This window comes from Artemia sp. Qi Xiang Cuo, chromosome 18 (genome assembly GCF_049724085.1).
Source record: "Artemia sp. Qi Xiang Cuo chromosome 18, ASM4972408v1, whole genome shotgun sequence".
Classification (NCBI taxonomy): domain Eukaryota; kingdom Metazoa; phylum Arthropoda; class Branchiopoda; order Anostraca; family Artemiidae; genus Artemia; species Artemia sp. Qi Xiang Cuo.
In genome coordinates, this window is record NC_142811.1 from 47,506,306 (window position 1) to 47,532,499 (window position 26,194).

Genomic DNA, 26,194 nt, shown 5'->3' on the forward strand with positions numbered 1-26,194 from the left:
TTTGATTCTGATGTTTGTAGTGCTCTATGTTTGAGTGCAGTAGAAATATTCAAAAAAAAATTTCAACTGAAAGTAAGGAGAAACACTAAAATTTAAAATGATCCGGAATTATTAAGTATATGAGGGGGGTTCCCTCCTCCTTAACACCTTGCCTTTCACACTAAGTTCAAATTTTGTTTCAATTCTTTAAAAATGACCCCTGAATCAAAAAGCTCGCTCAATTAGAATAAATACCTCTTTTGAAAGCAATAAACAAACTTTAGCATAAAGAGTGAGGTATTGACGAATGGGCGACCCCCCTCATATAGGTATTTTTTTTCAAAAGTAGGGGGCAATTGCTCCTTATATCTCAATTGTAACCACAACTACCCTAAGCTCCTGCTGAATATAGGTTCTAATATTGAACTTTTTATTTTTTAAAAGTATAAATGCCACAAAAATTTATTTTTTCAAAAATAGGGGGCAATTGCTCCTTATATCTCAATTGTCACCACTACTATCCTAAGCTCCTGCTGAAGATAGGTTCAAATAATGAAATTATAATTTTTTAAAATTATAAGTGCCACAAACATGTAATTTTTCGAAAATAGGGGACAATTGCTCCTTATATCTCAATTGTCACCACTACTATCCTAAGCTTCTGCTGAAGATATCTTCGAATTTTGAAATTTTTATTTTTTTAAAGTTTAAATGCAACAAAAAAGTATTTTTTTTCAAAAATAGGGGGCAATTGCTCCTTATATCTCAATTGTCCCCCCTACTATTCTAAGCTCCTGCTGAAGCTAGTTTCGAACATTGACATTTGTATTTTTTAAAAGTATAAATGCCACAAAAATGTATTTTTTAAAAAATAGGGGGCAATTGCTCCTTATATCTCAATTGTCACCACTACTATCCGAAGCTCCTGCTGAAGCTAGATTCGAATATTGAACTTTTTTTTTTTTTAAAATTATAGTTGCCACAAAAAATGTATTTTTTCAAATATATGGGGCAATTGCTCCTTATATATAAAGTTTCACCACTACTCTCCGACGTGCTTGCTGAATCTATAATATAAGTCTGTTATTTATTAATTTATACCGCAACAAAAAAGGTATTTTTTCTAACATAGGGGGGCAATTGGGAAGACGAGATCTAGTTTATCCAAAACTATCATACCATCCAGTTGAAGACCGAGTCGAATATTGATCTTTGTATTTTTTAATAATATAAATGCCACACTAAGGAATTTTTTCAATAATAGAGGGCAATTGATCCGTATATCTAAATTGACACCATTACTAACCTAATCTCCTGATGCCGCTAGATTAGATTATTTAACAGTGTATTTTTTAAAAGAAAAAATGACACAAAATGGTATTTTTTTCAAAAATAGTGGGCAATTGCTCCTTATATCTCAATTGTCACCACTACTAACCTAAGCTCCTGCTGAAGCTAGCTTCGAATATTGAACTTTTTAAAAGTAAAATACCACAAAAAGGTGTTTTTCAAAAACTAGGGTGCAAATAATCTCTATCTCTCAATTGTCGCCACTTTTGTCCTAAGCTCCTGCTGAAGATAACTTAGATTCTTGAACTTTGTATTTTTTAATAGTATAAATTTCAATACAAGGAATTTTTTAAAAAATAGGGGACAATTGCTCCTTATATCTCCATTGTCACCACTACTATCCAAAGCGACTGCTGGAGTTAGCTTCAAGTCTTGAACTTTGTATTTTTTTAAAAGAATAAATTCAATAATATGCTATTTTTCAAAAAAAGTGGGCAATTGCTCCTTATATCTCAAGTGTCACCACTACTATCCTAAGCTCCTGCTGAAGCTAGTTTCGAATATTGAATTTTGTAAAATTATAAATCGCACAAAAAGGTTTTTTTTCAAAGATAGGGGGCAATTGCCCCTTATATCTCAATTGTCACCACTACTATACTAAGCTACTGCTGAAGCTAGCTTCGAATATTGAAATTTGTATATTTTTAAAGTATAAATGCAAAAAAAAGGTATTTTTCAAAAATAGGGGGCAATTGCTCCTTATATCTCAATTGTCACCACTACTATCCTAAGCTCCTGCTGAACCTAGCTTCGAATATTGAACTTTGTATTTTTTAAAAGTATAAATGCCACAAGAAGGTATTTTTCAAAAATAGGGGGCAATTGCTCCTAATATCTCAAGTGTCACCACTACTAACCCAAGCTCCTTCTGGATATAGCTTCTAATTTTGTACTTTGTATTTTTTTAAATTATATATTACACTAAATTGTATTTTTTCAATAATAGGGGGGCAATTGCTCCTTATATCTAAATTGTCGCCACTACTATCCTAAGCTCCTGCTGAAGCTAGATTCGAATATTGAACTTTTTTAAAAGTAAAATACCACAAAAAGGTGTTTTTCAAAAACTAGGGTGCAAATAATCTCTATCTCTCAATTGTCGCCGCTTTTGTCCTAAGCTCCTGCTGTCTAGCAATGTCTCCTGTAAGCGTCAAATCTATTAAGTATCTGATGTAAGCACCCCATTCTTTAATTACCCGTGAGACATTCTTAACCATCGCAATACCTTTACGCTAATACCTCTTCGCAAAAAATTTTTATTATAATAATGAGAAAATTTTTACTGACCAGAAATTGCTTTGAATTATCCATTTTCTATGTAAATGCTTACAAAAAATGTCAGTTGTGTTATGTTCAATAAACTGTTGAGGAATCTAATTTGAAACTTGAATATATACAAAAAATAATTGGCATCTAAAAAAGATACACCTGTTTTTCCAACACGGATCTAACCTAAAAAAAACTAGTATATCATGAAATAGAAAATCAGTTAATTGTGTCAGAAAAAACTTGAACCAGAACAGATTATAACCAACCTGTTTGATACGGGCACGTACGCAAAGTATATACCTTCAAGCAAAGTCCATATGATATTTCAAATTACTATAGAAATGATACCTCTTTGCAAATGACCCTGGTAACCCAATTACTTGAAAACCTACCCGCTGCCTCAGGCGTAAGTTTGCGGGTAGGTTCTCAAGTAATTGGACGGTTACTACTGGTATTATCTAACAGTGATGTTTGCCGACATTGCGTAAGATACACTGGCCTTACATAAAGTGTTCGCCGTCCTTAAGTTAAACAAAGGAAATTGTATTGAGCGTTTTGGGCGAAAAATAAATTGCCAAAAAAAATTATTACGTGACAGTGTTCTACAATCATTACGTAAGCCTTGTGCTCTTGTTATGTTATAAGCGGGGATTCCCCAATGGGTTCCTGAGGTTGGGCTACATAAAATCGTGTCAAGCATATTACACCTGACCGTTTGAAACGGGCTAAGTTGTGTGACGTCATTGGAGTCAAGAGGGTGTGTCAAGGGAGTCTTGCCAAGTGTGTTCCCTTTAATAGAATCGATGACCGCATTGCGTAGGTGTGACGGCTTGAGGGGATGGTAGCTCCACTTAACTAACCCTTTAAGGCATGAGGGGGTGTACCATGACGTAACAGGGCTCCTCTTGAAATCTTGTCTAGAAACAGGGTTCTCATGGGAATACACAGGGGTGTTTACCGTGACGTCAGATAGCCCTTGTAGAAATCTAATGCTATTTTCTCTATGGATGCCGTGACATGAAAGGGCGCTGCTTGGAATCTTGCCAGGGCAACGTGCTAAAAATGACCGTCTCAAGGTTTTTATTAGAAAAACATTAGGGGGGAATTAAAACACCTGGATTCCAGAAAAGCCATCTAGACATGTAATAGTGAGGAACAGGATGGGATTTTAGATGGTGTATTACAAAGTACCATTTGAACAGCGTTGTCAATATAAAATAGGCTTTAACATTCTAGTATACTAAAAAGTTGATACTAATAATGAAATTCAGAACAATTCATAGAAATCCTATTATATGATGGTATTAACCATCAAGGACTGCAACCACCAAGGGCATTTAATCTCGTCCAGACTTTTACCAAGGACATTAAATCTCGTCAAGGCTTTTACCGAGAACATTAAATCTCGTCCAGGCCTTTACCAAGGACATTAAATCTCGTCCAGACTTTTACCAAGGACATTAAATCTCGAACAGACTTTTACCAAGGACATTAAATCTTGACCAGACTTTTACCAAGGACATTAAATCGCGTCCAGGCTTTTACCAAGGACATTAAATATCGACCAGACTTTTACCAAGGTCATTAAATCCCGTCCAGACTTGTACCAAGGACATTAAATCTCAACCAGACTTTTACCAAGGACATTAAATCGCGTCCAGACTTTTAACAAGGACATTAAATCTCGTCCAGACTTTTACCAAGGACATTAAATCTCGTCCAGGCTTTCACCAAGGACATTAAATCTGGACCAGGCTTTTACCAAGGACATTAATTATCGTCCAGGCTTTTACCAAGGTCATTAAATCTCGTCCAGGCTTTTACCAAGGACATTAAATCTCGTCCGGTCTTTTACCAAGGATATTAAATCTCGTCCAGGCTTTTAACAAAGAAATTAAATCGCTTCCAGGCCTTTACAAAGGAAATTAAATATCGTCCGGATTTTAAACAAGGATATTAAATTTCGTCCAGGGTTTTATCAAAGAAATTAAATCTCGACCAGACTTTTACCAAGGTCATTAAATCCCGTCCAGACTTTTACCAAGGACATTAAATCTCGACCAGACTTTTACCAAGGACATTAAATCGCGTCCAGACTTTTACCAAGGACATTAAATATCGTCCAGGCTTTAACCAAGGACATTAAATCTGGACCAGACTTTTACCAAGGACATTAATTCTCGTCCAAACTTCTACCAAGGACATTAAATCTTGTCCAGACTTTTAACAAGGATATTAAATCTCGTCCAGACTTTTACCAAGGACATTAAATCTCGTCCAGGGTGGACATTAAATCTCGTCCAGACTTTTACCAAGGACATTAAATCTCGTCCAGGCTTTTGCCAAGGACATCAAATCTATTACCTTTAATAATTGGGTACATTTTTCCATAAATTTTTTAAATAAAGTTGGTTCAATAAAGTTGAGTTTTAGTTTTCAGAAATATGAACATAACCAGTTTAAAATACATCTGATTTTATTAATAACATTTTCTTTGCTATGTTTCTTAACCTTTCGTAGATGTGGGTTGCATGAAACTCATGACTTGGGATGTCTAGTTTGCTATTTTGGACTTTTCTGAGCTAGATTTCCCAACCTTTCGTAGGTGCATATCTTGTTTTAGTAACAATATTTGGTTTTCTAAAAAAATTGGGTTTTGATTTTCAGAAATGACAACATCTATTTTTAAAACACATATGATTTTATCGATAATATTTGTTTCGCTTTAATAACTGAGTACATTATTGCATATTTTTCTTAATAAATTAGGGTTTTATTTTTTAGAAATATGAACACCTCAATTTAAAATACATATGATTTTATTAATGACTTTTTATTAGCTAGGTTTCTTGACCTTTCATAGATGTGTGTTGCATGAAACTCATGACTTGGGATGTCTAGTTTGCTATTCTAGACTTTTATGAGCTAGATTTCATAACCTTTCATAGTTGTATGTCTGGTTTTATTAATAATATTTGATTTTCTAATCAAGTTAGGTTTTAAAATAACTTTTTTTTAGCTAGGTTTCTTAACCTTTCGTAGATGTGTGTTGCATGAAACTCATGATTTGGGATGTCTAGTTTACTATTTTTGACTTTCTGAGCTAGATTTCCTAACCTTTCGTAGGTGTCTTGGTAAAAGTCTGGACGAGATTTAATGTCCTAGGTAAAAGGCTGAACACGATTTAATGTTCTCGGTAAAAGCCTGGACGAGATTTAATGTCATTGGTAAAAGTCTGGACAAGATTTAATGTCAATCGTAAAAGCCTCAAATTATATCATGGATAGGCCAGGTCTGGACGCGTCTGGAAGTCTGGACGAGATTTAATGTCCTTGGTAAAAGTCTGGTCGAGATATAATGTCCTTGGTAAAAGTCTGGACGGGATTCAATGACCTTGGTAAAAGTCTGGTCGAGATTTAAATTCCTTGGTAAAAGACTGGACGCAATTTAATGACCTTGGTAAAAGTCTCGTCAACATTAAATTTCCTTGGTAAAAGTCTGGACGTAATTTAATGTCCTTGGTAAAAGCCTGGACGAGATTTAATGTCCTTGGTAAAAGTCTGGTCAGGATTTAATGTCCTAGGTAAAGGCCTGGACGAGATTTAATGACCTTGGTAAAAGCCTGGACGCGATTTAATGTCCTAGTTAAAAGTCTGGTCGAGATTTAGTGTCCTTAGTGAAAGTCTGGTCGAGATTTAATGTCCTTGGTGACAGCCTGGACGAGATTTAATGTCCTTGGTAAAAGTCTGGACGAGATTTAATGTCCTTGGTAAAAGCCTGGACGCGATTTATTGTCCTTGGTAAAAGTTGGGACGCGATTTAATGTCCTTGGTAAAAGCCTGGCCGAGATTAAATGTCCTTGGTAAAAGTCTGGACGAGGTTTAATGTCCTTGGTAAAAGCCTGGACGCAATTTAATGTTCTCGGTAAAAGCCTGGACGATATTTAATGTCCTTGGTAAAAGTCTGGACAAGATTTAATGTCCATGGTAAAAGCCACAAATTATATCATGGATTGGTCAGGGTACGAATTTAATGTCCTTAGTGGTTGCAGTCCTTGATAGTTGGTACTCATAACCGTCTCATTACATGATTTCTAAGGATTTCTATGGATTGTTCTGAATTTTGTTATTAGTATCAACTTTTTAGTATACTAGAATGCTAAAGCATATTTTATATTGACAACGCTGTTCAAATGGTACTTTTGCATTATACAGAACACAGTCGAGAACCACCAAAGTAAAAAATAATATGTATCTCTTAATAGAGTTAACATTCCCTAAGATGTCATACCTCTTTTGTTTCTACTTTCAAATCCTTTAAAATGTCAATTAATCTCTGACGTTTCCTATATTCTGGCAACTGTGCAAAGATACAATTTGAATTCCTATGAACCCTTCCAAATATATCATGTCTCATGGAGAAATTGTGTCAATCAAATATCTTGTCCCGTCAGTTTTTCCAACTCTCTGATAAGAATGTTCACGATGTGAAATTTCCTTATCTGATGATGTCACATGTCCCGGTCGTTGATCTTGTTCGTACACGGATTCTAGTTCTCTAAAGTAGGTCACTTGTTCGTCCCAGTTGTTCGTATCGTTGTTCGTACCGGAGTATAATACCCTCCCTACTTGGGTTTGACTTAGAAGCTTACTTTGTTCCGTATAAGGGTGTCTATAGAGGGAATTTCTATTATTCAGTTGTACCAGTTCCAGCAGAATGTCCTATTTCAAAATCAGTGGACCTGTTTCAGGATTTTGTTAAAAAAAAACTATTATAACACGGATTCGTAATGGATCGGTGCTGCCATGGGGAAAGGTAGGATATTGTGACCCTCCAAAACTGGTAATGGGACTTACTATAGAACCAGAGAAACCTAGGCTGTGTCACGATAAAAAGTTTTTGAATTTATGGATAAAAGGTACCCAATTTTCGTTAGACACATTGTTGGATATACAACCATGTTTAAATGTGGATGGTGAAGGTTTTTCGGTAGATGAACATAGTGTTTATGACCACGTTTTTGTCAGGCCAACTAGCAGAACGTACCTTGGATTTAAATACCCGGGCGTACACGTAGACGACGAAGAAGACTGGTATTTTGTTTGGACTGTGTTGACTTTTGGCTCTAGGTTATTTCCATATGTTTATGCGCGAATTTAGGACATACCAACCCTTATTTACAGGAAAGCGGGGGGGGGGTGGGTTGGAAGTATTATGATAACGCGTGTTATCACATCCCACCTGGCCCCGATTCTCACTCTCTGGGAGAACGACACCTTAGATTCGTAATATCGCTGGCGGGAAAATTAGGATTTTTTATATCAAATAAATAGAAATTACATTCATCCTCAAAATTGAAACATATGGGCATGTTTATTGACTTTAAAAGCGGCTCTTTTATAATACCAGAGGATAAGGTAGAGAAATTTGAAACTTTGATGATTGAGCTCCTTGGTAAACCTTATTTAAAGGTTAAAGACTTGCAGAGGGTTATAGGAAAGGTAGTAAGCGTCACCCCTGCCTTCCCTCATGCACGTCTTTTTATAAAATCATGTTCCTCATGTTTTGGAGGCTGGGAAAGATAAGAGATGCCAGGAGGAAATATACCAGAAAATGTGATTGAAGAGACAAGATTTTGGGGATGTTTAAAAGCTTCACCAAGAGTTTTCCCTTGGAGGAGTACAGCCCACAAAGAGTTGGTGATTTTTACGGATGCGAGCAACTACAAATGGTCATGCCCCTTTATGTAACCCGGGAATAAAGTTGGGGAGTTTTCTGATTACTTTGCACCTTCTGATTTAACTTCACCTATACATGTAAAAGAGGCAAAAGCTGTCTTAAACGCCATCCTAGCTGTTTCAGATCTGGTCAGAGATTCCCGGGTAATAGCTAAGGTGGATAACACAGCGGTTGCTGATATCTGGACCTTGTCCGGGGGTGTTTCTGGGGATCTTAACAACATAATGAAGGAACTGTTCCTATCAGTTGTAAAATGGAATATTTTGTTGAATATAATTTATGTACCCTCGAGTTTGAATCTTGCAGACGCGTCTTTAACATCGATTGAGAAACAACACTGTATGCTTAGTGGCTGGGCATGTTTAAAAGTGCAAAAAGCTTTTGGTGAAGGGAGGGGGCACACATTTGATTTAATGGCATTGCAATCAAATGTTCAGCATGATATTCAAGGGGTTCGATTGCCTTTCTATTCACTATATTCGCAACCTGGTGCAATTGGAATTGATTTCTTTACCCATAAATTGTCTCCAATGGAAAATTATTATGTTTTCCCCCCATTTTCTATGATCCCACATGTTCTACATCATTTGATAAGCATGCATGTGAAAGTCACAATTGTGCTCCCTTTTAAAAAAGAAGCACCATGGTGGCCCATCATAAAAACATATGCCACAGAGTTCTTGCCCTTAGGGAAAAAGAGAGATAAGAAGGTTTTGTGTTTTCCTTCGAACAAGGATATCTCAAAGATAATAAAGGTCTGATAAGTGATCTAGTAGCAGTAAGAGTAAAATTTTAAAATATTAGAGCACATGCAAGTCTATTAAATGTTTGTATTTGATGAAAAATGATGACTTTGATAAATAAAAATTGTTCGAAGTCTAAAATGCTTCGATTTTGATTGCAGATTCATACCCAACATAACCTTATAAAATGGGAAACTAGGCGAAAAGAGTTGGTTTATCTGCTCCAGACTTCATCCGATGGGAAACAGAAATCAAGATTGCAGGAGGATCTAGAGAACTTTTTGAGGGGTCTGGATAAATCGCTTTCAAACTGTTTACCTAGAAACATTGTTTTCTTTTTTATAATGAGAGAAGAAAAGGGAAGAACTATTTTACATTGTTTTGAGTGCCCAAATTTAGCGACCTGTCAATCAGATTGTGGATGTAAAAGGACCCTGGCAGCAGGGACAGTCGACTCCCTTATTGGACAAATCACTGCAATTTTCAATGCTGTGAGCCGCACCAAAACTTGGTCAGAGGAATCAAGCTCAGGGAATACAGCCAAATCTTACGAAGTGAGGACTCTCTTAGCAGCTATCAGGGCACAACAGACTCAACATGCAGTTACTCCGAAACAAGCGATACCTTTTCAAATTTGGAAACTGGTAAGGCTGGCAATACATTTGTGGTCTAACTCCGTGCTGCTTAAAACAAAGGGTGATTATTCAGGTACCTTAGAATGTTTACGCAACAGAGCATTCTTTATTATACAGTTCTTTGGAGGAGATAGAGCCTCAGATTTAGCTCTAACTAAAAGTAAAGAGATCCTTTTCTTCCCGGATAAAGAGGGTCTGTTGTTTAACCATACTTTTGGGAAAACCCTGAAGCAGGGAAATTCTAATACCTTTGCTCTTTTCTGGACGCATGATGAAAACTGTTGCCCGGTTCACGCTTTGCAAGACTACCTTAGTTTTGGAACGGAATGTGGCTTATCGCTCTCTTACTGTTACCTGTTTAGGACAATCAGAGGCGATGCCTTCATAAGTAATCCCATCGATTATGTGATCATTTATAGGTCCCTGAAGATTACGTTAACAGAGATTGGGCTATCAGCTGGAGAGACACCGCACAGTCTTAGAGGTGGTGGAGCAATAACGCTCTCCGCAGGAGGAGCTTTAATTGAAGAAGTAATGGTGACAGTTGGATGGAGAACAAACGGTACCGCAAAATACTACTTAGCATGGAAAAAAGTAATGTTAAACGAGAACGGAAACACTTTGAAGAATTTGGAAAAATCAGCTAGGGTCTACGATGACCTTGATATCCTAAAATGTTTTACCCAACTTTTTCCTTGATTTAGTCCTCAAGCTGATAAGATTTGGGGTGATATTTGTTTATATTGGTTATTAAATTACTATGATGTATGGTGGTTTTGGATGATTTAATGATAGAAGCATGATGGGGATGGTGCTCTTCTTGCCCAATCTTAGCAAGTTGTGAAAGCTAGGAGCTGAGTAGGATGATGAAAGATAGATTACTATCCTACCCGGCGACAACTCTAACAATATAGTCCCTATTTGATAAAGGACGGAGGTAGCAAGGGTGTAAGGAGGTTATCCCTAAACATATTAGGGAAGGGAAAAAAAATGGAATGCAAAAGAGAAAGAAGTTACGGACGAAGAGAATCGAGAATTGATATGGATAAAAGCTCTCAGTAGACACAACCAGCATTCTTTTGGGGTACCTTACGGTGCTTTTCTTGCCCAATCTTAGCAAGTTGTGAAAGCTGGGAGCTGAGTAGGATGGTGAAAGATAGATTACTATCGGTGGTAATACACGAATCTTTCTCACTGACGATGTGCCTATATCAGTGTGTGTACAAAGGAAAAATTTATTAACTTTGTGTTCGAGGTTGCGTGATAGGGGTGTTGAATCATGGATAGGAAGGTCCTTACCCCCGTCCCCCTGCTTTTTTGTTCGTGGTCAAAATGGTGCTGTCGAAAAGTACCTTCTTGGTGAAACCCCTCAAAATTTAATGATGCAAATAGAAGGGACTTAGTAACTTGTGAATGAAAGAAAGAGAAGGAAGGGAAGCGAACAAATTTTTTTGTCTTTTTTTGTATTGTAAGTCTAGGTTATTTCTACTATTGAGTAAAAAAAGTCTAAAAATTATTAAAAGGGAAAATGAGGTAATTAAGGTCTTGCACTTTAATGTCAACATTTAGGTAATAATTACGATAAAAGATAGTCGCCATGATAGAAATGTTTTGTTTCTTTATTATTATTTATTCTTTAGTTGTTTTTTTTTAGTTTTGATAGGTGTTGTGTAAAATAATTGCTCAGATGAGAAGGTAGTTGAAATTTCGATGGGTATTTTTGTGTCAACTATTGTTCATGGTTATTATGTCTAGTGAAAGATTGGCACAACTTGAGATAAATGGAGTAAGATTTTTTGATCGTTTGTACATGCAGCTGAGGGATGGTAATGAGGAAATAATACGCAGAGGTTCTCCTGGTGCTAAGTATGCTTTTGCGAGTGATATTATTTGTGGTTCGGCGCATGCTGCGGATTTTACGGTTATGCATTTTAATTGTCGTGGTCTAAATAGTTCATATGCGTATTTATCTGAGTTGTGCCAGGAGAGCGATATTCAGGCTGTAGGTTTAACTGAAATTTGGCTGCGTGACCACAACGATTCTTTGTTAGATATAAATGGATATAGTTTATTTAAGAAAAATAGGGAATATTACCAGCGTGGCGGTCTGATGGCATATGTGAGGTCGAGTCTTAATGTAAAGGTAAGAGAAGATATTTCAGTATATGAAGAAATGGTTTTGGAGAGAATGGTATGGGAGACAGCTCAGGGCGAAACTCATTTGTTTATTGTATTGGTGTAAGCCACCGTCTGCATCCGATTCTCGTTTTTTGGAGCTGATGGAGCGTCAGCTTGAAAAAGTCCCAGTTTCAGCGTACCGCGTTTGGTAATGGGAGACTTTAACGTAAATTTGATGCTAGCAAATGATAGATCTAGTCAAAATTTATGTAATCTCATGCCTAGCTTCGATTTATATCCAAATGTTAATATCGTTACAAGAATTAGTGAAAGTAATGCGACACTCATCGACAACATTTTTACGAATATTGGTTTTAGTGATCCGAAGGTAATTATCAATGATGTATCTGACCGTTGCGCTGTTATGGTGACTTTAGAAGTATCAAGCCCCCAAAATCAAAGAAAAGAGAAAAGAAATGGGATTAAATTAGATGCTACTTCGATTAGGAAGTTTAAATGTAAACTAGCATCACAGGATTGGTCACACTTTAGTAACTATGAAGAGTAATCAAATGGACAGTAGTAACAGTCATCAAATGGACAAATGGTAGGGTCAGTTAACTTCACTGCTCTGTTGAAGTTGCTCTAAGTATAAACAGTCGAGAAAAGATGAACCAAATAAGCCGTGGATAACAAAAAGCCTTTTAAAGTGTATAAATAGAAGGCACGATTTATATCGAGAGAAAACCCTGAACCCAAATACATTTAATGAAGGGTTCTATAGACGATATAATAATGCTCTGAATAAGCTTATCAAGCTGCTTTAAGAAAAGCGAAGGTGATTGTGCAAAAACATGGAAAATTATTAAGTCAATAATTGGCGAGAAAGGGCATGTATTACCTGAACATGATGACCCAAGGAATTTGGCAAATATTATGGTGGAACATTTTGTGAATATTGGAGTTGGATCGAGAAGAATGACTAAACGAGATATACCGGATGGTGAACCTTTCAAAGAATACCTTCCCCCAGAGAGTGAAGTATCCCTTTGGCTGAGTAAAGTTACAGATTCTGAAGTTGAAAAAGTAATTAAAGAACTGAAAATATCGACGTCCGGTGTCGATTTCTTGTCATTTAAAGTTATAAAACAAGTGTTGCCGGAATTACTTCCAAAGTTTGTTGAGCTCGTTAATAGTTGTTTCGGGGTTGGTATTTTTCCATCTTGTTTTAAAATAGCTAAGGTAAAACTTATTCACAAAGGTGGTGATAAAAAGTATTATTTGAATTATCGGCCAATTTCCCTTTTGCCGATCTTTTCTCGAATAATGGAAAAGTTGCTGTATTGTACGTTGAATTCTTTTTTATGTATGAATAATTATTTTTTTAGTAATCAATTTGGATTCTGTAAGGATTATTTGACGGAGCATGCTCTTGAGTTTATGGTGACAACAGTAAACGATGGATTAGATGGTCACATGAAGCTGGGTACATTTTTTTTTTAGATATAATTCGTAGCTTTTGATACCGTTGACCACCAGATTTTGCTAGGGAAGCTTAGGAATTGTGGTTTCCGTGGTAATGTGATTAAGTTATTTCAATCTTATCTAGCAGATAGGTTAATATTTATGGAAATAGGAGGTATCGCGTCTAGCCGTTACCCAATCCAATGTAGTGTTCCTCAAGGATCTCCGCTCGTTCTACTGTTGTTCGCTGTTTATATTAACAACCTATGCAACGCAGTGTTTGGCCTAACAAATGACCTAAGTTCAGATTTTAGAGGCCCAAAGAAGGTCCTTGTATTGTTCACAGATAACACAAATCTCACGATTATTGCTTGTACGGACAAGAGTTAGTTGGATCGTTAGAAGGTGACCTGCATAATATTGAACGATGGATGACATCGAACTGGCTATGAATTTTAATAAATCTAACTGGATTATTTATGGGAGATCTAAGAATTAATATCCATGGTTAACAACCCTGAATGCTGGTACGTCCCATATATCTCGGAAAAGTACGGTGAAATATCTGGGAGTTATTCTGGATGAGACCCTCCCGTTTATAGAACATTACAGTGTGTATCTTCTAAGTGGCCCGTAATGTTGGAATGATGCATAAATTAAAGTATTTCTTTCCTGTTAGAATACTGTGTCTGATATATATTTCGTTGGTGCACCCCTATTGACTTTACTGTTGTTCAGTTTGGTCGCCCACATTCATTGCACATCTTAGGCAGTTACGTGTTCTCCAGAATGGGGCTATCAGGATTCTTTCTAATAATGATTCTCGTTCATCGGTATGGGATCTGTATAAGAGTTTACATATACTACTGATTTCTGGTCTATTTGAGTTCTATAGAGCACAGTTAATGCTCGATATTTGGATAATGTACCACCGGATTGCCTGCATAATATCTTTTGTTCCGTTTCGGAACGTCATCAATATGCTACTCATAACACAGGTATGATTCAACGATCAAGGAAACCATCGAATCGGTCTGGCTTTTCGCTCAGACACCAGCTTCCATTAACATGGGAAAGACTACCAGGTGAGATTCTAGACCAGATTGTTAGACTCGATTTCCGTAGGCTGCTAAGTGGCCATTGTGTTGGTTGTTATTATTTTGATTAAAGTGTTTTTTTTTTTTTTTTTTTTTTTTTTACCTCAATTAGTGCCAAATGGTGTAAGGACTGGTAGTGACTATTGATGTTACCCGTCGGGGAATTGAGTGAGCAAGAGGTGTCTCGTATCTTTTTTTTTAAGATGTGAGGATGCTAAGTTGAAAGGAGATAGTGCCTGACAAGCATGGATGACCAGGATTCTGAAAGTTTGTAAATATTTATGCAAAAAAAAGTGATTTCCCTATAAAAAAAAATGTATATTATGTTATGTTCCGTATATTTACCGCCTCAGTCTAGCTCATATTCAAACGAATATACTTGGAAACTTATGTCTGAGGCAATTGCTAGTCTACGTTTGAAGTACCCGCGCATGGGATTCATAGGCAGCACGCTAACGCTGCCTAAGTAAAGAACGATGTGAACACAATGTGTTTTTTTTCCATACCCGGGCACTTCGTATCGAAGGAGTTGTCGTAGAAACTTCAAAAAGGGCTCATTCGATTGGAAATTAGAGTGGCTAGTGCCCTTTTTAATGTTCGAAAGTGACTGGAGGGCAACTAGCCCACCCTCCCCCACACCCAACATTCCCCCCAAAACATCCAATCAAAATTTTAAGATAATCATTTTGTTCAGCGTAATTGATTTTCAGATAGAAAATTTGTTTTTGAGGAGTACACTCCCCCACAACCCTCGGGGCAAGGGTTTTAAGTTATGCCCTGAGGGCATATAAGAACGATGTTGGCACAATGTACTATTTATTATTTTTTCCTTTTGGGCAGGGCACTGCATATGGAAGGGGTCGTCGTAGAAACTTCAAAAGGGGCTCATTCGATTAGAAATTGAGAGTTCTAGTGCCCTTTTTAATGGTCAAAAGTGATTGGAGGGCAACTAGCCCCCCCCCCCACGCCCATCATTCCCCAAAACACATCCAATCAAATTTTTTAGATAGCCATTTTGTTCAGCGTAGTTGATTTCCAGATAGGAAATATGTTTTTGAGGAGGACACTCCCCCTAAACCTTCAGGGTAAGGGTTTTAGGTTATGCCCTGGGGGCATATAAGGTTCTTATAGAAGGCATTGTCGTAGAAACTTCAAAACAGGCTTATTCGATTGGAAATTTGAAGGTCTAATACCCTTTTTAATAGTCGAAAGTGATTCGAGGGCAACTAGCCATCCCCTCAAGCCAATCATTCCCCCAAACACATCCAATCAAAATTTTGAGATAGCCATTTTGTTCAACGTAGTTGATTTTCAGGTAGAAAATGTATTTTTGAGGAGAACACTCGCCCACAACCCTCAGGGCAAGGGTTTTAAGTTATGCCCTGGGGGAATATAAGGATTTTATAGAAGGCGTTGTCTTAGAAAATTCAAAAAAAGGCTCATTCGATTAGAAATTCAAAGTGCTAGTGCCCTTTTTAATAGTCGTAAGTGATTGGAGGGCAACTAGACCCCCCCCCCCCCCGTGCCCATCATTTCCCCAAACACATCCAATCAAAATTTTCAGATAACCATTTTGTTCAGGATAGTTTTAAGTTTTGTAAATTAGGTCTTTGAGGATGACAACACCCTCAAGGCCCTCAGGGCAAGGGTTGTAAGTTACGCCCTGGGGCGTAATAAAGTTTATAAAGCATTTAAATTTTTTATAGAACGCATTGTCGTAAAAACTTCAAAAAGGGCCATTTTGTTCCAAGCAGTTGAAGTTCAAGAAATTATACCTTTTAGCAGGACATTCCCCCCACAGTCTTCAGAGCAAGGGCTATAAGTTATGCCCTGGGGACAAATAAGTTTCTATTGAAATCTTTGTCTTAGAAACTTGAACAAGGCCTCATTCGATTGGAAATTCAAAGGTCTAGTGCCCTTTTTAATAGCCGGAAGTGATTTGAGGTCCACTAGCCCCCCTCTTTCACCCACCTTTTGCCCAAACACATCCAATCAAAAGTTTTAGATAGCTATTTTGTTCAGTGTTGTGGATTTCCAGATAGAAATTATGTTTTTGAGGAGGACACTCCCCCACAGCCCTCAGGACAAGAGTTATAAGTTATGCCCTGGGGCGTATAAGGTTTTTATAGAAAGTGTCGTCGTAAAAACTTCAAAAAAGGGCTCATTCGATTAGAAATTGAAATAGCTAGTGCCTTTTTTAAACGTCGAAAGTGATTGGAAGGGCAACTAACACCCCTTCCACGCCCACCATTACCCCAAACATATCAAATCAAAATTTTTAGATAACTATTTTGTTCCACGTAGTTTAAAGTTCTGGAAATTATACCTTTAAGCCGGACACTCCCCCCACAGTCTTCAAGGCAAGGGTTATATGTTATGCCCTGGGGGCATATAATGTATTTATTGAAATCTGTGTCGTAGAAACTTTAAAAAGGGCTCATTCGATTGAAAATTCAAAGGGCTAGTGCCCTTTTTAATAGTCGACAGTGATTGGAGGACAACTAACCGCCCTCTCACGCCCACCTTTCCCCAAAACACATCCAATCAAAATTTTTAGATAGCCATTTTGTTCAACGTAGTGGAAAGTTCTGGAAATTAGGTCTTTTAGGATGACGACCAATCTGCCCAAAACCCTCAGGGCAAGGGCTGTAAGTTATGCCCTGGGATTATTTAAGGTTTTTATAGAAAGCGATGTTGTAAAAACATCAAAAAGGGCTCATTCAATTGAAAAGTGAAAGGGCTAGTGCCTTTTTAATAGTCGAAAGTGATTGAAGGGCAACTAACCCCCTCTCACACCCACCATTTCACCAAACATATGCAAAGAAAATTTTGAGATATCCATTTTGTTCAATGTAGTTGAAATTTCTGGAAATTAGGTCTTTTAGGATGATAACCCCATCAGAACCCTCAGGGAAAGGGTTGCAAATTATGCCTTGGGGGCATATAAAGTTTATATAGAAAGTTGTTTTAGAAATTTGAAAAGGGGCTCATTTGATCGGAAATTGAAATTTTCCTTTTTAATAGTCAAAAGTGAGTGGACAGTAATTAACCGCCCCCCCCTCTCACGCTCACCATTTTCCCAAACACATTCAATCAAAGTTTTAAGATAACCATTTTGTTCAATGTAGTTGAAAGTTCTGAAAATTATGTATTTAAGGATGACAAACCCCCCGGAGTCCCCAAGGAAAATGTTGTAAGTTATGCCCTGGGGATATATAAGGTTTTTATAGTTAGAGTTGTCGTAAAAACTTCAAAAGGGGCTCATTCAATTGGAAATTGAGAGGGCTAGTGCCCTTTTTAATAGTCGAAAGCGATTGGATGGTAACTAACCACTCTCTAACCACGCTATTGTGTTCAACGTAGTAGAAAGTTCCGGAAATTAGGTCTTTGAGGGTGACCCCCCCCCCTCCCGCCCCCATGGGGAGGGTTGTAAGTTAAGCCCTGAGGGCATATCAGGTTTTTATTGAAAGCGTTGTCGTAGAAACTTCAAAAGGGCTCATTTGATTGGAAATTGAAAAGGATAGTGCCTTTTTAAATTTTTGAAAGTGATAAGAGACCGACTAACGCCCCTCTCACGCCCACCATTTTCCCAAACACATCCAATCAAAATTTTGAGATAGCCATTTTGTTTAACGTAGTTGAATATTCTGGAAATTAGGTCTTAGAGGATGACAACCCCCCTCACATCCCTTAGGGTAATGGTTTTATGTTCACAGCCCTTAGGAAATTATGTTCAAACTTTCGGGGCCACTTCTGCTCTTAAAATTTAACCAAATCAAAATAGTGTAAGTGTATCCAAGCTATCATAGTAAGTAAGCCGATTTTTTTGCGAATGGTATCAAGTTTTCTATTTCAGGTCAACTAGAGGAGGTATGAAACGAAATTAAATACTACTATTTGTGTCCAGATTTTTAAGAGGGTGCATGTTGTTGAAAAATGCAAAAAAAATTTCTCCACTATACAAATAGCAAGCCAAACTATGAAGTCTTAAAAAATGAAAAGATTTAAAGTATTATTTTCTTTTTCCCTGAAAAGACTATGTCAATATAAAACGAACAGAAATTAATTAAAAAAAAGTTTTTTCCACAAAATAAGTTTTTCAAAGAAAAGTAAAGAACTCCATTAAGCAAAAAAAGAGCAAAAAAAAATCAAATAATCTACGAAGTGTGAAACTACCACAAATCAGCATCGATAAATAAATGAAACCCAAAACGCACAGACAGTACAATAAATAGCCCAGTCAAACTCAAAACGAGCAGAAATTAACATAAGTTGGGCTCAAAACCGCTATGCCTTCCCAAGGCCAGAACATAATTTGCACTTTACTAAAAAAAATATAAATGAATTTGCATTGTCAGTTTAACATACATATACTGATATTTAGTAATCAAAATGTTAATATTATTTGATTTATTAAAGTTATAAAAGTAAAAACATATATATTTTTTTCAGTAAAGTGCAAATTATGTTCTGGCCTTGGAAAGGCATTGGGGTTATGAGATCAACGTGAAACTTGTGACGGTTTGAATTTCGCAGGTCTTTCAATTCAACAAGAAGAAAGTTTGGAGAATTTAAGGGGAAGGCATACAAAGGACAAGGAAAGGAGAAAGAATACTTGGGGAAGTACTCTTTTACGTTTTTGTGGACACTTTGATTTGATTTTGGTTAACGTTAGAGTTAGAATGTATAAGAGGATAGGAAAATTTACATGTTTTTTGGCTAAGAACCCATGTTTGATTGATTATATTTTAGTTGATGGTTGTTTCTTGTCGTGCTGTGCAGATTTTGAGGTTCTGGAAATAGTTGGCTCCGACTATTTGCCATTGCTGTTAGAGATCAGAGTGGAAGATCGTCGACGAAAAAATAAGGTTATAGAAAAGGTTTTGGAAAATAGTGTGCTAGATTTAAGAAAAAATATAAAAAAAGAGAGTAGTAGATATTTATGATGAAGATTTACTTAGGGTTGATCTGGAAACGAAAATTTAGAGAAAGAGATGGAGAAGATTATTGAGTTAGTTGAAATGGGCAAAGTAAGTGAAGCAGTATGTAATTTAGAAGAATCGCTGAGGCAGATATGCGAACTACGGAAAGGGAAGAAATCGACAAAAACATTTTTTGATTACGAGAAAAAACAATGCGAAGCGAAGAAAGAAAAAGAACTTATTAAACAATTCAGGGAAAAAGATACACATCAATTCTGGAAAGCTGTACACAGGTCAATGAAGGGAAAGGCACACAACACATGTTATTTGGAACCTGAACAGTCGGAATAGCACCTCAGGACACGATCGGTAAACAGAAACCAAATGAAGAAGATCTCCCAAACATTTTATCATAAATTATACCTTTTGGGCCCGTGACAGAAGGAGACAGGAAATTGATAGCACCAAATTCAGAACTGGAGATATGGGAGGCTATGCAATCAGCTAAATAAAAAGCTACAGGTAGAGATGAAATTCCACTACGAGTATGGAACAAGGCAAAAGAAGTATGCATACCCGTTTTAACTGTCGTTTTCAGCCACATATTTTTATTATGCAGCTGGCCAATAGAATGGACAATATCAATAGCTGTGCCATTATATAAAAGAGGAAACCTCAAAGAATCCTTGAATTACCGACTAATCCAGATTTCTCCCATAGCTAGCAATATTTTTTGTAAGATAGTAGATAGTCGGCTAAGAAAATGGCTAGAAGAATTAGGGAAATTAATAGAGGAGCAGGGCGGGTTTAGGAAAGAAGGCTGTACAATAGAGCAGGTTTTTATTTTGCATAGTATAGTAAGAAAGGGAATCATGAAAAGAGGGGGTAGGATTTGCATGGCGTTCCTGGACGTATGAAGGGCTTTTGATAATGTGATCAGAGCTATGCTAGTTAAGCGACTTTTGGAAATCGGATTACCTTTAAATTTTGCTAGATTAATTGTAGGAATATATAGTTCAGTAGGCCTAGTTGTTAGAATACTAGGAGAATTTTGATACGAATAGGTTTAAAACAGGGATGCCCACTGTCACCGATTTTGTTCAACATGTATATTAAGGTTATAGTTGATTTCTTCAAGGAAAAAAGCTCTCCGGAAGTACTGATAACTGTTTCGAAAATATTCATGCTTTTGTTTGCTAATAATATTGCTCTCATAGCACAATCGGCACAGGATATGCAAACATTATTAAACATAATGGAGGAATATTTTAATATGAAAGGATCAGAATTAAATAAGAAGAAAACAGTAATTGTAGTTTTTACGAAAGGTGGGAAATTAAGGAAAGATTCTGAATTTAGATTTAAAGGTGTTTTTATAGAGATTAAAAAAGAATTCGTGTATTTAGGGGTTAAGTATTTTTGGAATGGTAAGTATTCACAGAAGGTTAAGCATAGAATACAAAAGGGAAATATGTGTATGAATTTGATTTTAAAGAATGAGGTTGGAAAGATTGGGGACTTGGTAATGCATAAATATTTATTTAGGACTAAAGTCCTCCCGGTTAAGCATAACAGGTGTGAGGTGTGGGGTTTTATAGAAAGTTAGGAGTTGGAGAGAATGCAAAGAAATTATTTTAAGAGAGTTTTTAGGGCCCATAAATCCACTCACAGGGTTGTACTGGAGGGGGATCTAGAACTAAGAAGGTTAAGAAAAGACAGGTTAATAAGAATGGTGAAGTTTTGGATAAAAAGTTTAAGAAGTAAAAATAAGCTAGCGAAAGAAGCGTATTTTATTTTGTTGGAGGATAAGGTAGAGGTAGGGTGGCGGAAAAAAATTAAGAAAATTTTAGATGAAGTAGGATATTCGTATTTTTGAAATGAAGGTCAAGGATCCAATTTGGATACAGTGGTTAATAAGGTAAAAGAAAGGTTAAATGAGCAAGGAATACAGCAGTGGCAGATTCGGAAGGAGCCCTCGGGATTTCTGAGTTTGTATAGTACGGTGAAGGACACGTGGGGAGAAGAAGTTTATTTTAAGTTGGGGTCGAAAGGGGAAGAAATAAAATGGATTTTGAATCTAAGGGGAGGGGTCGATATACATACATGCATGTAAATGAGGCTTCTAAGAAACAACACCTGAACTATAAACGTGATAAGATGTGAAATTTGACAACCTGTACCATCAATTGCGACAACACGAATATGGGCAGCTAAAGCAAAGGCCTTGGCTAAAAAGTAAGGGAGTCAAATAAGAAAATGAAGAGTAGTGAGTCAACAAAAATCAACCTGGACAGCGAGAATTAAAACGTATCAAAATCGAAAATTATAGCAATGATGATTGGGTTTGGGATTTTGACATGGATAAGGTCATCAATGCATACCATACCTTTTGTTAAAAAAAAAAAAGGTTCAGCGATATGTATTTAATAATGACGAAAAATAAGCCAAGCTGTAGCAAACAAATTGAAAAGGATGGCTATGATAATTGGGCTTTGGATTTTGACCAGGGTAAAGTCATCAATGCCTACTATAGTTTTGAGAATAAGAAATATGGAATACATAAAACTTTGGAAGAAAAATAAATTTTTGTCTTACCGCTTGAACAATAAAAGAAACAAAGGTTTGGAGATATGTCTTTCATAATGACAAAAGACAAGCCAAGGCAAAAGAAGAAGTTTTGTCCCACCACCTGAACAATTAAAAGAAACAAAGGTGGTCGTCAATGCCTTCCATACGTTGTAAAATCAAAAATCTGGATAAATCCAGATGACTAGATAAATCGTTGGAAGAAAAAGAGTTTAGGTCTCAATACCTGAACAATTAAAACAAACAAAGGTTCAGCGATATGTCTTTCATCAAACAGTTCGTGGTAACGAACTGTAAGTAAGAAGCGACTCGGCTCAATAGTCACCGAAACTCTAAAAAAACGGAATTTTAATACCAATAGATACATCAAAAGAATCAGATTTTAAAGCTGATTTCACATATATAAACTTTATCAAGTTTAGTCTTACCCATCAAAAGTCAAGCGCCTGAGAAAATTTGGCTGATTTTAGAAAAAAGGGGTAAAGACCCCCTAAAAATTATAGAATCTTAATGAAAATCACACCCTCAGATTCAGCGCATCAGAGAATCATACAGTTGAAGTTTCAAATTCCTATTTACAAAAATATAGAATTTTGCATTTTTTGCCAAAAAAACGATCACGGATGCGTGTTTATTTGTTGTTTTTTTTTCTTTTCCCCAGGGGTAATGGTATTAACTCATTGGTCCTAGAATATCGTGGGAGGGCTCATTGGAACGGAAATTAAAATTTCTTGTTACCCTTTTAAGTGACCAAAAAAATGGAGGGCAGCTAGGCTCCCTCCCACACACATTTTTTCCCAAAGTCACCTGATCAAAATTTTAAGATAGCCATTTTGTTCAACATGGTCAAAAATATGATAACTATGTCATTTATGATAACTTAATCCCCCAAAGTCCCCGGGGGAAGGGCTGAAAGTTATGAACTTCACCCAATATATATATATATATATATATATATATATATATATATATATATATATATATATATATATATATATATATATATATATATATATATATATATATATATATATATATATATATATATATATATATATATATATATATATATATATATATATATATATATATATATATATATATATATATATATATATATATATATATATATATATATATATATATATATATATATATATATATATATATATATATATATATATATATATATATATATATATATATATATATATATATATATATATATATATATATATATATATATATATATATATATATATATATATATATATATATATATATATATATATATATATATATATATATATATATATATATATATATATATATATATATATATATATAATGAAAGATCTTAAGCCGAACTGGCCAGCTATGACAAAAAATTTAACCAAGAGAAAATAAACTCAATGAAAAAACGAGACTGCGGCCAGTAGAGAAAAAGATGAAAAACTAAAACAATGCGAATATTTCACCTGTATCAAAACGTTTTTTTTTCGTTTTTTAACGAAAAACTTCATTTTTCTATAGCTCTGTAGTAGCAAATAATATTAACATCTACTTGCCTCCTGGCTGGACTCCTAAGGTGCTTTATTTCCGTAGAAAAAAAAGTATTTTATTTCTCAGTTCAGGATTGCTAAAGTTATTATGTAAACTGCAAAAACATTTATGGTGTCTGAGTAATAATTTAATTTTTTAATTAAAACTAGAAAAATACCTGAAAATTTTAAAACTAGTTTCACTTATCCGTTTTTAAACTATTTAAATTGTATTAGTTTTTAAATTTTAAAACTAGTTTCACAGTAATCCGGGTAAATCGGTATCAAGGCTGTAGAGGTGGCTAAAACCTTGTAAAGAATACACCATGGCAAATTTTGGATTTATTCAGCTGCCTGATTCTTTCAAGTTCGTCTCTTACTATTCCAAATAAGGAAAAGTCATAGACTTTTTACTGTTTGGAATATGGGTTGCAGCGGTAGCTAGTTACTTTAAAGAACGAACTTTAGTCCGTAGTAACTGAAGTATTATAAGGAATCATTATATAGATGATGAATTTTCCTTAAGAAATGATCATAGGTAAAAATTTCCCATACCGGGAATCAAACTCTGGCCAACTAGGTGAGAGCCAGCTATCCTAACCCCTACATCACATAGAATATATTAAATATCTGATTAATGAAGTTTATGTTAAATATTTATATTGAAAGACGATCATTAGAAGAACAAACCATTGCATATATTGGACTGAATTAGCTGCCTGATTCTTTGAGGTTTCATAATAAAGATTAACCAAAGTAGAGAAAATTGGGACTGAAATATGCCCTAGTAACCTACGATTTTTAAATTGAAAGACCTAATATACATAACTAAAGCCATACCTTTGATTTGTCCTCTGTATGTTGATCTTCTGTAATTACTGAGCCATCAGCTGCATGTTGATTTCTAAGATTGCTATCCATAATTAACTGCAATATGTGAATAACAAAATGAATTTATCATTGAGCAAAGTTAGAAATGTAAAAAAAATTGCCACCTTAGCAGTAATTGTTAAAGACAGAACAATAAAATTTTATTACACAAATGATGTCAAAATCCGTTCATTCAAACAAAAAAGTGGATCATAATCTATGTGGGACTGTGGACTCGGTAGAGCAAGTTGATACCCATATATTTACCATTCGAATCTTTCTACAGAAGGGATGGTCACTTAAACTGATAGAAAAAATTTACCCATAATTCAAAGTTCTAGTGCCTTTGTTGGAGTTAAATTGGGATCAGACGTAAACCAGTCTCAATATGTGCCCTTTTTAAACCCTATGCATTAATTGGAACATATGATTAAGGTTTCAAGATGGCACAAACACACAAAATGGTCAGAAGTTCAACGAACCTGTCCCCTAGCCAAATTTGACCCCCCAGAAACAAGGGTCTTATAATATGCAAATTCCCAATTTTTAACATACATATTTGGTAGAAAAGGTGAGCATGCTCCACTTTGCTACTGACGAAGATTGTGCGGAAAGTGCAGGGAAAAATACTAAGGAAAATTGAAAAATCTACGAAAAAAAAACAGTACAAACTTAAACAAATGAAAATATAGGAAAACGTGTATAAAAACAAGATAGTGGGAAAACGACAAATTCTTAATAGTAAAAAAGTCCGAATATTTCGGCTTCACATCCGAAATCCTTTATCTACGGAAGAAAAAAAATATACAAAAAAAGTAGCTTAAACAGAACTTCGAAAAAACGAAGAAAACTCACAAACGTTACACGAAAAACAAGGACAAATATGAAAGGAAACTCGTATTTAAATAAAATTCAATCACGTAACAATACAAGGGATAAGTCAGTATGCCTGTTGTGTACTATTGTGACCTTACATGTCTGAAATAACCTTCTGAATGGAACTATTTAAATAAAATCTAATCACGCAACAAAATCTGAAATGTTTGGATTATGCTATTATTATTTATTTTTTTCGACTGCCCTGTTTAAAATTTTATACCCCTGTTTTTATATTTTCATTTGTTTAAAATTGTAAATGGAAAGACACTATGGAGAAAAAATATTTACGGAAAAATCGTAGCATCGCTGCACAATCTCTCGGTAAAAGAACAAGCAAAGTCCTGACTACGTAAAAATACCAATACAAGTTAAGGTCTATTGTTACACCAGATAGCAGAGCTGGAAAAAATGTTTCTGCCCAGACGTTAAAGACGAGTGGAGTCTGCCGGTTTAAAAAAGGCGCTATGGGTTAGATAGGAGATTATTATATTTAACCAAAGTTAGTTTATATAACCAAAGTGAGTCTACACAGCATCCTTTTAAGATAGTTTTACAGTACGCTTGTGAGACGAGGAAGCTCAACGCAGAGGAGGCAAGAAATTTGGACACGCTAGACCATCACTATCTTCGTTATATAATTTGAAGTCATAGGTGGTCTAGAATTCCCAAAAGTGAAGTAAAAAGCCGTTGTGCCCAGTCTGAAGAGCTATCTCTCATCATCAAAAGCTCTCTAGCTCTTTGGCCAATCCTTACGTCATCCCAAACGGTAGAATATGTACCTTTTGGAGCCGGGTTGCCAACTTGCACACTTTTCGTGTGAAATGTACTCTCTTTGTTTCATTAAACTCTTTCACACCACGGACCTGATTTGCACTCTTTTTGCCCATTATTTGCTCTTTGCACTCTTTTTTGCACAATTTTATGAAATGCTGATAGAAAAAGTATTAAGCGAAATTAAAAATTAAACTATTTAAGTGCAAAATATAGAACAACTAGCCGGTA

General features: G+C 35.7%; 1 protein-coding gene across 1 annotated transcript in view; it reads right to left on the reverse strand.

Moving 5' to 3' along the window:
* LOC148941575 (eukaryotic initiation factor 4A-I-like) overlaps nucleotides 1-26,194 on the reverse strand; it is a 450,045-nt gene that overhangs the window by 358,265 nt on the left and 65,586 nt on the right. The window contains exon 2 of the mRNA XM_089104411.1: nucleotides 24,284-24,370. Coding sequence (XP_088960537.1) covers nucleotides 24,284-24,364 — 81 coding nt within the window. The 5' untranslated portion in view covers nucleotides 24,365-24,370. The remainder of the gene's footprint in view (nucleotides 1-24,283; nucleotides 24,371-26,194) is intronic.